General features: G+C 36.5%; 1 protein-coding gene across 1 annotated transcript; it reads left to right on the top strand.

Moving 5' to 3' along the window:
• Positions 1-70: 70 nt before the first annotated feature.
• LOC144633620 (uncharacterized) lies at positions 71-1321 on the top strand. Its single transcript, XM_078492462.1, has one exon. The coding sequence runs from the start codon at positions 190-192 to the stop codon at positions 1081-1083; it is 894 nt and encodes a 297-aa protein (XP_078348588.1). The 5' UTR covers positions 71-189; the 3' UTR covers positions 1084-1321.
• Positions 1322-14120: the final 12799 nt, after the last annotated feature.

Consider the following 14120-nt stretch of genomic DNA (forward strand, 5'->3'; position numbering starts at 1 on the left):
GAAGATAAACACACTTACGAAAAAAGATAGCAATTTGGTATTCCCATTTAACTGTCAGAGTAAAGAAAAGCTTTACATGCTCAAAGATTAGAAACCTTACTAGGCGTGCAGACGGCAATCAGCCTACAGTACAATGCCACTGTAATACTGCTCAGTCGGTTCCATATTTCCTAACGTTCCGACCACATAATGAAAGACAAAGAACCGCTCTATTCATCATACATTGTTAATTGTGTGATGAACGCCTTCTCATCCTACACCGCCATCATGTTAAACATTTCGACAATCCACGCGATGAAAAAAACTACGTCGTTGCCAAATCAGTTAAAAACATTACTCCTGAGTCTTGCTGTTTCTGATCTTGGTGTTGGTTTACTGGTTCAACCTTTTACCGTCGCATTGATGATCAAGAAGTTAAAACAGAACACTCAAGACAACCCTTCCACACAGATCGCGTACACCTTCATCAAAGGTATATTTTCTTATTCTTCGTTCTTTGGTGTTGTGGCCATAAGTGTAGACAGATTCTTGGCTATTCATCTTCATCTCAGATATCAGGAACTTGTGACTCACAAGCGTGTTGTTGCTGTGGTGATCGTGATATGGATTTTCAGTGTATTTCTTTCATCATTTATTCAGCTATATCTCGTAGTCGACATTATATATATTTACGTGTTTTTCGCTATAATTTTTGTTCTTTGCTTTGTTAGTACAACGCTGGTTTATTGTAGAATTTATTTCACTGTACGACGCCACACAAACCAAATTCAACTCTCGCAAGTACAACAGACAGCACAGGATAGCGAATTGTCAAATACTGCGCGGCTAAGGAAATCTGTCGTCAGTACATTCTACATATATCTTGTGTTTTTGGTTTGTTGTTTACCAGAGTATTGCAGGTTAGTTGTAAATATTATTAATGTAAACCATAAACCCAACATGACTTTAAAGCGTTTCAGTCTGTATTCTTGGACTCTGTTGTTTCTTAATTCATCTTTAAATCCTGTTTACTGTTGGAAGATGAGACATATTAGACACGCTATCATGGACATACTGCGAAATATATTTCTGAAACAAAACTAAACAAAGCTGTAGTCGACAACAATAATGCGAACTAAAATTCATGTACTTTAACCGCGGTGCATACAGGCCCGTAGGGAGGGGGTGCGATGGGTGCGTCGCTCATTGTGAAAAAAATACATCAAAATAAATAAATAAATAAATACGGTTAATAAAGGGAAATGGTATTCCTGTACTCCTGTACTGTTTACATTCAATATAGTCCTTTGGGTTGAAGGTCCACCATTTGTAGATTCCTGTGGTATATTTTAGACAAAATTGAGTGATTCTAAGTTAATTTCAACTATGCATTCTTCTAAATGTCCTTCATAGTCTCAAACAGTCGAACTGTTCGAAGTGTCATTAATATTCCCAGGCGCTAGAAAAAAGAGAGGAGACTGGGTACTTGTTGGGCTTGGAAGCACCCAACAAGGTTGGAGCTAAAAGATCAACAAACCGACTCTCTGGCTGATTTATTTAATTACCATTTGACACTGAAATAATGAAACCTATCTATTTCCTGCCTTCCTTTTATGTACTGCCGTCGTTGTTAGCTATTCATTGTAAATTACGTTTACAAGGCTCTGTTTCTAAAAAAATACGTTTTTGAATTTAAAAAATGTACCAGATTATTGTCGTTGCTACCTTCACTTTTACCAGTGCCATGTTTCCTTACAAACTGTCTTCAAAACGCACGAAATTAAATGCTGTCTCAGATAACCTATTTTTTCAAAATTTCCTGGGGGTGGATGATTACTTTATCTAAGGCGATAAACAATAAAACTGATCATCATAGGGAAAATCTTTGGTAAAAATTTCTCGATAGAAAAACGCGTGAAATCGAAAAAAACAAGTGATAAATATTCATATGGGTTCTTGTGTTATACTTATCAATGTCTTATTCATGGAGCGAGAGCATTTACAGCTTTCAACTTCACATCGCAAGAAGTTCATTTGATTATCATCTTTTTAGCCGGATTGAGCAAATAAAGACCTTTTTTCATTAAATCTGATAACGCTTACTTTTGCTTATCTTCTATATCAAGGACGTAACTCAAGCCGCTTCCATGATAAGATAACACAGTAACTGTTAGTATTGGGTACATGACCTTTTCCTGGAAGAGTTCAATGTTACGGTCAGTCCTGTTATCAAATTCAGTTTTACTTCTTCCAAAGTAAAGCCATAACAGACTTTTTTTACTTAAGTTGAGTTTTTAGCCCATATTCTTTAAAAGAATATGTTTACTTCACACTTACTTGTACTTCTCCAGGAAGTGTTGGTCGCAATCGCCTCAACAAATATTTCTTTAATTTCATTTTCATCTCTTGTAGCACGTTTTCTAATATAATGAAATTTTATTTTGTAACTTGCATGTAAAGAACTTTTAAGTCACATTCATGGTAAAAGGAGGAACTTGCGCGCACTTCCTCTCAGAAAATGCGATCTTGATCACACCGTCAGGCTAAAATAGTGAGATATTGAACGTGAAAAGAGAAAAGAACTCTATTCAAACAAGTTAATTTTCAGATGGACAGGCGCCGGATATCCATTTAGGTTGTCATGGAAACATCATAACGAGTAGTAAACAAGACAATTTTGGGTATCGGCCACTATCCTGCTTTATTGAGAAAGATAAATAGTAGTTGAGAAATGAATAATCCAGTTTAGAAAATTGTTTTGGAATAACTACGGCAAATATATGGAACACTTGACCATTTGAGCTTCATTAAAATCCATGTTCCAAAATGCCACCAGTTTCCTTGTACTTTTATTTCCAATAAGTAGTTAATTATGGAATAAATCCGTTTAAGTTATAAAAAATTGAGCTCGTTTTACTTTTGCTGGGCAAAGCGAACTTACCATTTCGATTTCTTCCCAAAAGAGAAACTGAGAGTTTAAATTAAATATCCGACTTTTGTTCTTATGCAAATTGAATTGAAACTAGCATCTTAATTCTAATTTTATAGTATCTTTTAGTTTATTTGGCTAAATCTTAAAGAACTATCCTTTGAGGCTATTTAGTTTTAGGGGAACAATTTTTTTAAAAAAGAAAAAAGAAATTTAAATTGAAACTGGAGAGGAAAAAATAATGTTTTGGACTGATATTAATATTTACATAAAAACAGGTGGCTGGCCTTCCACAAAAAGTATTTAAACCAGCTGTATATCTCAAAAGATTAACATAATTTCTTCTGCGCAGATTGTAGTGAGTGCTCGGTAGGACTCCACTGTTATAAGTTTTGATGCTCTTTGCTTAATAAGTTCCGGCCTAAGAATGCCTGAAGAACCGTTCCATTCAGCCTACATCGTTAACTGTGTGTTCAACGCCTTCTCATCCTACACCGCCATCATGTTGAACATTATGACAATCTACGCGATAACGAAAACTTCGTCGTTGCCAAAAACTTTAAAAACATTGCTCCTGAGTCTTGCTGTTTCTGATCTTGGTGTTGGTTTACTTGTTCAACCTTTTTACATTGCGTTGTTGGCCAAGCTGTTGCATCAAAACAGTTTTCTACCTCTCTCCACACTTAAAGCGTTTGACTTCTTTCAATGCGTATTTTTTTACGCTTCGTTCTTTGGTGTTGTGGCCATTATTACAGACAGATTCTTGTCTATCCAGCTTCATCTCAGATACCAGGAACTTGTGACCTTCAAGCGCATCGTTGCTGTGGTGACCTCAATATGGATCTCAAGTGCAAGTCTTTCAATAAGTCAATTGTGGCTCTCAGGCGACGCAAAAATATACATTTCGGTGGTTTTAGCTGTAATTTTCGGTCTTTGTTTTATTTGTACAACAATTTTTAACTGCAGAATTTATTTCACTGTACGTCGCCACAGAAACCAGATGCAGGTCCTTCAAGCACAACAAGAAGTACACAATGACGAATTGGCAAATGTCGCGAGACTCAGAAAATCTGCCGTTAGTACATTCTACATTTATCTTGTGTTTATAGTTTGTTGTTTGCCAGAGTATTGCAGGTTAGTTGTGAGTTTAATCCGTGGAACAAACACCAACTTCATGCTTGTATTTTATCTGTATACTTGGACACTGGTATTTCTAAACTCATCTTTAAATCCCGTTATTTACTGTTGGAAGATGAAACACATTCGACAGGCTATGATTGACATGCTGCGAAATACATTTGCAAGTCAAAACTGAATGAAATCTGCAGTAATAAAGGAGCGAACTCACAATGCTATCACTACCAGCGGAGTCATCTTTGTGTAGACACTAAATTTGTAGTAATTCTAGCTACGGTTTCGCTTGGTTCTGATGGTATCTGAAAAGTTGCTCCCGTTGAGGTTTTGAAATCTTGTTAGCAAAACGAAATTCAGTAATTTTATGTAAATGGATATATTCCGTACTCCGAGATACATTCCGTACTCCGAGAACGCAAAAGTGCCCCAACCCATTACACTTGATATAGGTTAGTATATGTTTTATTGAATAGCAAGTGGGTGATTGCTATTGTCTGTATTGCGTTTAACAACAAAAATTGAGCAAGAGGAAAAAATCTTTGGTAAGATTTCTCAGTAAAAAAGACGCGTAAACTCGATAAAATCTTAATGATAAATATTCATATGTGTTCTTATGTAAAACGTATTATTATCTTGTTCATCAGTGAAGAGATTAGCATCTACAGCTTTCAGCTTCACATCGGAACAAGTTGCTTTAATTATCATCTTTTCAGTCGGATCCGGTTCGACCAAATAAAGTCCTTTTTCAATAACGCCTATAACATTTTAATTAGTTTTGTATATGACGGACGTCCGTTGTCCTAGTTTTCTTGCCAAGCGAAAGAATAATTTAAATTATTTCACCTTAACGTTTCCTGGAATACTTTTTTGTTATTGTCAAATTTATCCCTTTCATCAAATTGAACTTTTTCCCACGGCAGACTTTGTTACTTTAGTTGAGTTTTTTAGCCAATATATTTCAGTATATTTTTACCTCACACTTCTCGAGGAAGTGTTGGAACATTTTAAATTAAATGTTATCGCCAATACAAGGCTAAAAGGTTAAAAGGTTATAAAATTTTAAAAAAGAAACCAAACCTTTTCGACGTGTTGTCACCCTGCTGACGAAAACACGTCGAAACGTTTGGTTTCTTTTTAAAATTTTATAACCTTTTAGCCTTGTAAATAATATTTTTGAATAAAAAATAAAAATGTAAATAATATTTTTACCTTTTAGCGAATATTATGTCAATATTTTTAATTCATTACTGTTCTGAAATTTTCAGTTAATTTTTGGGAAAAGAAGAACTTCGTTTCGTCATTTGCCATGCAACTTAATTTAATAATAATAATAATAATAATAATAATAATAATATTAATAATAATAAAAATAATAATAATAATTAAAAAATAATTATAATAATTAACTTTATTTCACAATGATTATTAAAAAATGTACACACATCGATAAAAAGACACATAATTAAAATATTTAATAATAATAATAATAATAATAATAATAATAATAATAATAATAATAAAGGTTTCAGCGAAATAATAATAAAAAATTTTGGAGTGTTGCGTAGCGATCTTTATTTTAAGTTTTTTCTTATATTTAAGCTTTATTTTTATTCGTTAAAAATGGTCTTTGTACGGTTTATATTGTTGCAGTTGTTACGTTTCAATTGGGGAAGTTGAAACGACATCGAATTTTTTTAAAAATGTTTTCCGTTAAATGCAATAGATCACACCCATTTTTCTTTACACAAGCGTGCACCCACCTATCGTGTAACTTATGAATGAGTGATCACTGACGTCTTTAACCCATTATTATAAAAGATCTGTGATAAGCCACCTCGAAGCACTTGCAACCTAGACAATTGTCTATAAAAATGGCCGTAATTACCTGTGTGTCTGTGTCTTCCTTTAGTCATTTTGGAAGGGATTTCGTTGACATTCGGGACATTAATTTGGAGTTCAGTTTCCAACATGCTTGAAAGATATTTTGAAAGTTTTCACCTGTCTTGGATTGTGTTGACCTTCAGCGACAAAGCACATCCAAAAACACGAAATAAGAAATTATAAACTTTTCTAATGTCCACGTCAATTGATTTGCATAAAAAGGAAAGTCTGAACTCCAGCTGGAAAGTTGCTTCCCCATAAAACAGAGATTAAAATTAATAAGCAATTTCTGACCTTTAAAAATGAGCCTCGTTTCAAAACATTTCCGCATATGAAAATGCGGCTCGGTGAAGTTCATTTTCATGCAAATCGAACACGTTTTCAATAGAAAGGTTTCGAGAGGATTTTTCAAGTAGGACAAACAAAGGCACCTGAAAATATTAAAAACGAGTTTGATTTGATTTCGCATAACAAGAAAGAGCTCAATGAAAATAAAAAACATGCCACTGGAAGTTTCATCACATTACAAAAACGTTTACCAATATGAAATTTGCTTTTTATCAAGCATTCTGATCGCGTGTTTCACTTTCAGAAGTCAGTCCGCAATTAGTCAACAGTTGTAAAATTAGTGCTGTTTCCAAAGGAAAATTATGGCGCACCACCACTTAGAATCATTTAAGTTTCCGGCAATTCTATTTTCCTTGGCAATATTACATTGGGTTTGTTGTTGTTAAATTATAGCCACTTCAGCCAAATGTCAACTCTGATAATAAAGTACACTTGTCGTTGGGCAAAATCGATCTCGGTTTCAATTTTATCTGTTTACTAGGGAAAGCAGCAGTACCAATTCGATTCCGAAAATCGAAGCCGAAGACTGCAATTCAGAGTTTTATTGTCAATATGCATATTAAGTTGACATAAGTAATACATCATGTAACTTCTACTGAGTTTCTAGTTTTTGAAGCTGGAAGGAAAGATCCAAAGAGCAAAGTGTTAATTAATTGTACAAAGATCACCCACGTGTGATTGGTAATTAGCACAGAGAACACGCCCCCTATCAGTCTACACTTTAAAGCTGTTTCAGTGGATCGGCTTTCAGATGGCTCAAAATACTAGCCGATTCTTAACTAGTCGTTGCTTCGCTTTTGGAACGCCATCTTGTGCCAAAGCAGTATCAAGCCTACGAAAAGTTTCCATTGTAATATCTCTTCCTATACACAATGAATGAGGCCGTCTCGCTCTATTCATCGTACATCGCTAACTGTGTGTTCAACGCCTTCTCATCCTACACCGCCATCATGTTGAACATTTTAACAATCCACGCGATTAGAAGAACGCCGTCCTTGCCAAAGCCTTTAAAAACATTGCTCCTGAGTCTTGCTGTTTCTGATCTTGGTGTTGGTTTACTGGTTCAACCTCTGTACATCGCAGTGATGGTCAAGCAGTTACAGCAAAACACTGAAGACAGTAGCTTTCATTCTACGCACACCGCATTTGTCGCCATCACGGTTTTGTTTGGTTATACTTCATTCTTTGTTATTGTGGCCATAAGTGCAGACAGATTCTTAGCTATTCATCTTCATCTCAGATATCAGGAACTTGTGACTCACAAGCGTGTTGTTGCTGTGGTGATCTTAATATGGGTTTTAAGCGCAGTTCTTTCGTTACCTGGGCATTGGATCAGCGATATTACTAAGTTAGATATGGTTATAGCAATTATTTTAGGACTTTGTTTCATTTTCACAACCGTTTTTTATTGCATAATTTATTTAGTTGTGCGACGTCACACAAACCAAATTCAAGCCCTGCAAATACATCAGATAGCACAGAATAGCGGAATGGAAAATGTTGTAAGGCAGAAAAAATCTGCCGTCAGTACATTCTACGTATATCTTGTGTTTTTAGTTTGTTATTTGCCAGACTATTGTACGTCTGTCGTGCTTATGATCTCTGTTTCATGCAGAACTGAATTTACAGATCATTTGTCTCTGTACACTTTGACGCTGATGTTTCTTAATTCCTCTTTAAATCCTGTTATTTACTGTTGGAAGATGAGACACATTCGGCAAGCTATCATGGGCATACTTAGAACTACATTTCCAAGAAGAAACCAAACAGAGCTGCAGTAAGAGTGACAAATGTGCAAAGGATGCAGGAAGATTAGCCCTACTCCTTCACTTTATGATATTTGAACTGGCCGATCTGAGTTCACCGCAGCCTCCGGCGCAGTCGTAATAGCAGTTCTCTATGGTAACAAAAAACTGACTGTGATTGTGATGTAGTGTCTGTGATTGGCAGTTGCTTTGACAAGTTTTAATGCTACACATCCCTCTGTACAGCCATCAGTAGGACATATTGTTCTGTTCTGTGTCACCTCTCAAGAAGCCTATAAGCTGATATTTCCTTGCTTTGATCCAATATATTAATATTCTGTTTCACCCTAAAAAGGAGAGAGATATATATGTATCCAAAATTAGAAGCATTACATGCTTCTGGTACCTTACTCAAAGTCACAGGGAACCCACTAGGCATAAATAGATTGTGCTCGGCAACTTTTAGCGTTTTGAGCAACTTTTTTGTAGTACCAGCAACCTAGGGCAACTTTTCCCTTTCTTGGCAACTTTTGAGAAACAAATTGATATAAAACCGATCCAAACCATAAAAGGTCGTTTCATTTCGAAGGATTTTATCAAAATTGATTTTTATTAAAACTAACACTTGCTTTATGCCCACGAAATCTGGACAGCGGCTATCTATCTAACGGGCGCTTAAATCCAGCGGTTATTCGCTGCAACATAGAGCCTGCAACCGGCCATCTTGGTATTTGCTGAAGTGCAAGTCACTAATGGCATCGCAATCAGATGAAATTTCAGACGAGGAAAATAGAAATAATTCAGACATTGACCCCATTGAGGTTGTCATAGATGCTGGGGCAACTCTTAATAAACCTGCAAGCGCTTTAATTTCTAGAAAACGCAAATTTCACTCTAGAGAGTAAGCAACTTTTTTAAATTTTGGTGGCAACTTTTTGATATTTGAGCAACTTTTGGGTATATTGTGAAGCAACTTTTCCTGAATTTACTAGCACAATCTATTCATGCCTAGAACCCACTAATGTAATAAAAGTGCCGGAATGATTTACTTGTGTGTCAAGGTCTATCTGACGTCATTTTGAAACAGATTTGGTTGAAATTCTAGACATTAATTTGAATAAGTTTCCATTGTGCTTAAAAGATATTTTACAAATCTTCACCTGTCTTGGGGTCGGATGACCTTCGCGGCAAAGCGGGTTCACAAAACAGAATTAGAAGTAATATATCAAACACGAGAGACAGTGTTTCATCGAGATATCCAAACACCAAGAAGAGAGTTGAAAATACGACGCGCAGCGGAGTATCTTTGACGAAATTCGAGGATTTTGGATAGCCGATGAAACATTGTCTCGAGTGTTAGATATATCTTCTCAATCGAAACAAAACCTATGGAGTAAACAGAGAAATAAAATCGTGAAAATCTATGCTAATTAAGATCGGGTATCCAAACCTCCGTCACGGTTATGATTTTCTTTGTGTTAATCTGATGAATTATTAATGAGTTTGAGAAATGATAATACATTTCTCATAATACTGTCAATTGATTTGCATAACAACGAAAGTCTGAACTCTAGCTGGGAAGTTCGCTTCCACATAAAACAGAGAATAAAAATTGTTGAAAGACATTTAATATAAAAATGAGTTTTAATCAGTGATGTTCATTTCCATGCAAATCAAAAAACAATTTTTGCGGGCCCAAGAGAGGCCCGCAACCCTAATCTTGACAGTGACCTGCGGATTGCGTATTACGTTATAAAGGCTGCGGATTGCGTTATAAAGGCTATCTGCAAACCGGAAGTTGAAAATTTTGTTCTTCCACTAAGAACGATCGGAATGCAAAAAATGTGTCAATCACGACAGTTTGCCGTAACACCGGAAGAGAAAAATCTTGTCTCCAAGAGCGATAAGAATGCGAAAAATCAACAGTTTGTCACATTAGATCGAGGCTTCTGTCTTGCAGACATTACGTTTTGCAGACGTTGTTTTATAGGTGTTGCTTTTGAGAAGATCTGCTGTGATTGTATCACAGATAAACTACGGCAAAGGGAATGATTCAAACAACGGTTATTCTCGAGAAATTCCTTATAACACTGACAACAAAGCAAGTTTGCCGACGGAGGAAAATCACATCTCAATTCACACCGCGTGCTCGACTACACTTCGCAAAACTGTCAATCAAAAAAACATCTCTGATTGGTTCGCGGCAATAGGAAATGATAAAAAACATTCGTGACTTAAGCGTGACGCGTTACTCGACCTTACTCGGAATAATTTTCTTTTGTCCAGTGATTTATAAACACTTCCCTCCCAGTACCTTCTCTTAACTGCATCGAGGCCCGCACTTTCTAACCTGTGGTTACCACTAGTATTTAAATGGTTTCGCCGAGAGGACTGGCGTTTTTAAGTAGAAGCAAAAGACCTGGAAATATTAAAACCGAGCTCCAGTTTGCATAACAAGTAAACACCTCAATGAAAATAAGAAACTTGTCATTACCGATTCTAACCGAGGCAACATCAGAAAAAAAAATAAAAAAACACTTCTTTCACGTGTACTTTTTTTAATGCATAGCAACTTACAAATATGACAAAAATCTGATTCTCTTGCCTGAAATAAGCAAATAAAGAAATCAAAATTTTTATCGAGGCAAGTGCGGTTCGCTAGCTACGGCCGTGTATGGAAATAAAGTTTCGCCAAAGTTGAAAATACTTAGCTAATATGACATTTGCTTTTTATCAAACATTCTGATCGCGTGTTGCGCTTCCAGAAGTCGGTTGTAAAATTAGTGCTATTTCCCACGACATTAATTCAACACCTACAGTCACGGAGAACTCAGTTGCAGTTAGCCAGTTAATCCTATTTCCTTAGCATTATTGCACTGGGTTTATTGTCCTTAAACTATCACCACTTTCAAATGTCAACTTGAAGTTGATAAGAAATCTATGCGGGCAAGTGAAAATAAGGGGCCCCGCAGTTTATGCAAAATCGAACGATTTGTCTTCTGGGGAGAGCAACAGTACCATTTCGAATCCGAAAATCGAAGCCGGAGACTGCAATTCAGGTTTTTTCTGTTTACATGCATATTCAATTGACTTAAGAGGGGTTTGCTCTACGGACCGACTAAGGTATGCAAGATAGCAGAGACCGATTTTCCCAAACTTTGCCAGAATAAAGGCCTCAGTAAACTAGTTCTAAAAATATAAGTTTCGGATCCTTAAGAAATTTTTTGATTTTTTAGTAGAATTTTTAATGTTTTGCCCGTGGCGGCACGCTAAATCAACGCCGAAATAGCGACTTTTGTGAAAGCTGTTGTTCATATATTAAAAGCGTCCTAGAAAAAAATTACCAAGGAACTTAAAACCTTTCATTTCCTCTACCTACAAGTGGTGTCAAAATTATGTGGAACAAAAACTGGAATTTTTAACGGAATTTTTAAGTTTATACATTTTGACAGTCTTAGCAACAGCCGAATTTTGCCTAAATTCAAGGGTCAAAAAATCACTCTGGTACACGACTTTACCCTTTAAGACTATACGCCGTAGAAAGAGAAATTTCCCATCTACAGTTTCCACGAAAAAAAAATTGGGATAAACGAAACGACGAATTTTGAAAGCGTTTTGAAAATAGGTCACTCGAGTCATATGAGTGACCTTTCGACCTTCCGTGTCAATAACAACAACTAACGGAAGGTCTTCAAATGTTACGTTTCTTCGTAAAAATACGTGTAATTTCCACTTTGTTGCATGCTTTTAAATAAAAGGAAACCTGGTTTTTTGCGGTGGAATTGCTTATTTGCTATGTTGGCGAATTTGTTCGAAACTTTCGCGAGCTCGAGAGTTTTGAAATGCGAGCTTATCTTCTGCTTTGAGCGGTTCCGGTACGTTGATTACCAAATTATACTTTCGAATCTGCTTTCAACGAGAATGTGGCATCTACAACGAAGTAAATACCAAATCACTGAGCAATATAGAAATATTTCTTACCTTTATGATTTTTCCTAGTCCAGAAACCACATTATTCGTACCAAAATAGGGAGCGAAATGCCTCTTCACGCCTTCTTGTCGCACGCGATCATGTTTCAATGTAACGTCCATGTTAACGATTAACTTGGCAAAACCGCATAATTCAACAGGAAGTACAGTTCACTAAGGCTTTCTTGGTAGTGCAGCAGCGCATTTTCCCGATCTTACTTTGACATCTCAAATACTCGACGCTGTCAGCTGTGTTCTGAGATGTGATGTGAATGTGCAAAGCTAGACTGGATAACTCCAATTCACCCCGGAAGTGGCGCGGCCACGAAGCAAATTTTCAACTACCGACTATACTTGCTGTCACTCCAGTGCAGTTCATTTTGACAGAAACGACTGTGCCGGCTTTTGCTTATGGCAGCGTTCACTGAGTCTTTCTTCGTAGTGCAGCAGTGCGTTTTCCCGGTGTTACTTGAATTGGGCATCTTAAATTCTCGACGCTCTCGGTCAACAGAAGTGGTCTTTTGCTTGTCTTTTAGGAATGTTAACGATTTGTAAAGTAAAGCCACAGGCTACCCAGCTGTACGTAAAGGTTGCTAATCAATTAAAAAATATATATTATACACAAAGGCAAAAACTTCGTGAGCATTTTGAGCACAGTAAAAGTTGCTTCATTGATCGACTTCATTAAACGGTAATTGAAAATATAGTTATATAGTAAGCGAATGTATAGGTATATGTGTATTTAGTATATTTAGTATATTTATTTTTTTTTTGACGTTCTTATTGAAATTATGTAAAACTTTACAGGCAAATTCCATCGTCCATGCGACATTATTCAGCTCTAAGAAACTGCGGTATAAAACATACCATCCTACATTGTACGTGCATTTAGTATAGATCCACAATGAAACATCTTTATTGTTTGGTTTATACCACATGGTCAGCAAGCTGTACAATTCAAGTGGAAAACAGATGTGGCAAATGTCTAAGCCTCTACTTACAGGCACTACCCTTTACAATTTCCTTAAACCAACCAGCTACTTCTCCAAAAAGCTAGCCAATTGTATTCAGATGACAATATGACATGTGTCTTACTCCCTACTAAGAGCCACACCCCTTTACAATCCCCTTAGCCAACACACCTATACAGTTCAATGACAAAAAATGACAATTTGACAGGTGTCTTACTCTCTACTTAGAGCCACGTCCTTTACAAACTACCCTTTGGCGAACAAGCTATACAATTCATGTGATAGCAGGTGTCTTACTCTCAACTAAGAGCCACACCCCTTCTACCCTCTGGCAAACATGATATACAATTGAATGAAAACAGAAGACAATTTGACAGGTGTCTTACTCTCTACTTAGAGCCACACCCCTTTACAAACTACCCTTAGCGAACAAGCTATAACAATTCAAGTGAAAGCAGATGACAATTTGACAGTGCCTACTCTCTACTAGAGCCACACCCCTTCTACCCTTAGCGAAAGTATAATTTAAGTGATAGTAGATGATTGCGGTGTCCTACTCTCTACTAAAGCACGCCCCACAAACTGCCCTCTGGCAAACATGATATACAATTGAATGAAAACAGAAGACAATTTTACAGGTGTCTTACTCTCTACTTAGAGCCACACCCCTTTACAAACTACCCTTTAGCGAACAAGCTACACAATTCAAGTTATAGCAGATGACAATTTGACAGGTGTCGTACTCTTTACTTAGAGCCACACCCCTTCTACCCTTTAGCGAACAAGCTATAATTTAAGTGATAGAAGATGACAATTTGGCAGGTGTCCTAGTCTCTACTTAAAGCTACGCCCCTTTACAAACTACCCTTAGCAAGCGAACAAGCTATAACAATTCAAATGATAGCAGATGACAATTTGACAGGTGTCTTACTCTCTAATTAGAGACATGATCTTTTACAAACTACCCTTAGTGGACAAGCTATACAATTCAAGTGATAACAGATGACAATTTGACAGGTGTCTTAATCTCTACTTAGAGCCACCCCCATTTACAATCTCCTCTTAGTCAACAATCTATACACCCTTTCTCAATCTCACCCGGCCTAAGCCAACAAACTATACACTTAACAATCTTAGAAAACAGACCTCAACATGACTGCTGTC

The sequence above is a fragment of the Oculina patagonica genome, chromosome 12 (genome assembly GCF_052425735.1).
Source record: "Oculina patagonica isolate OP01 chromosome 12, crgOcupat, whole genome shotgun sequence".
Classification (NCBI taxonomy): domain Eukaryota; kingdom Metazoa; phylum Cnidaria; class Anthozoa; order Scleractinia; family Oculinidae; genus Oculina; species Oculina patagonica.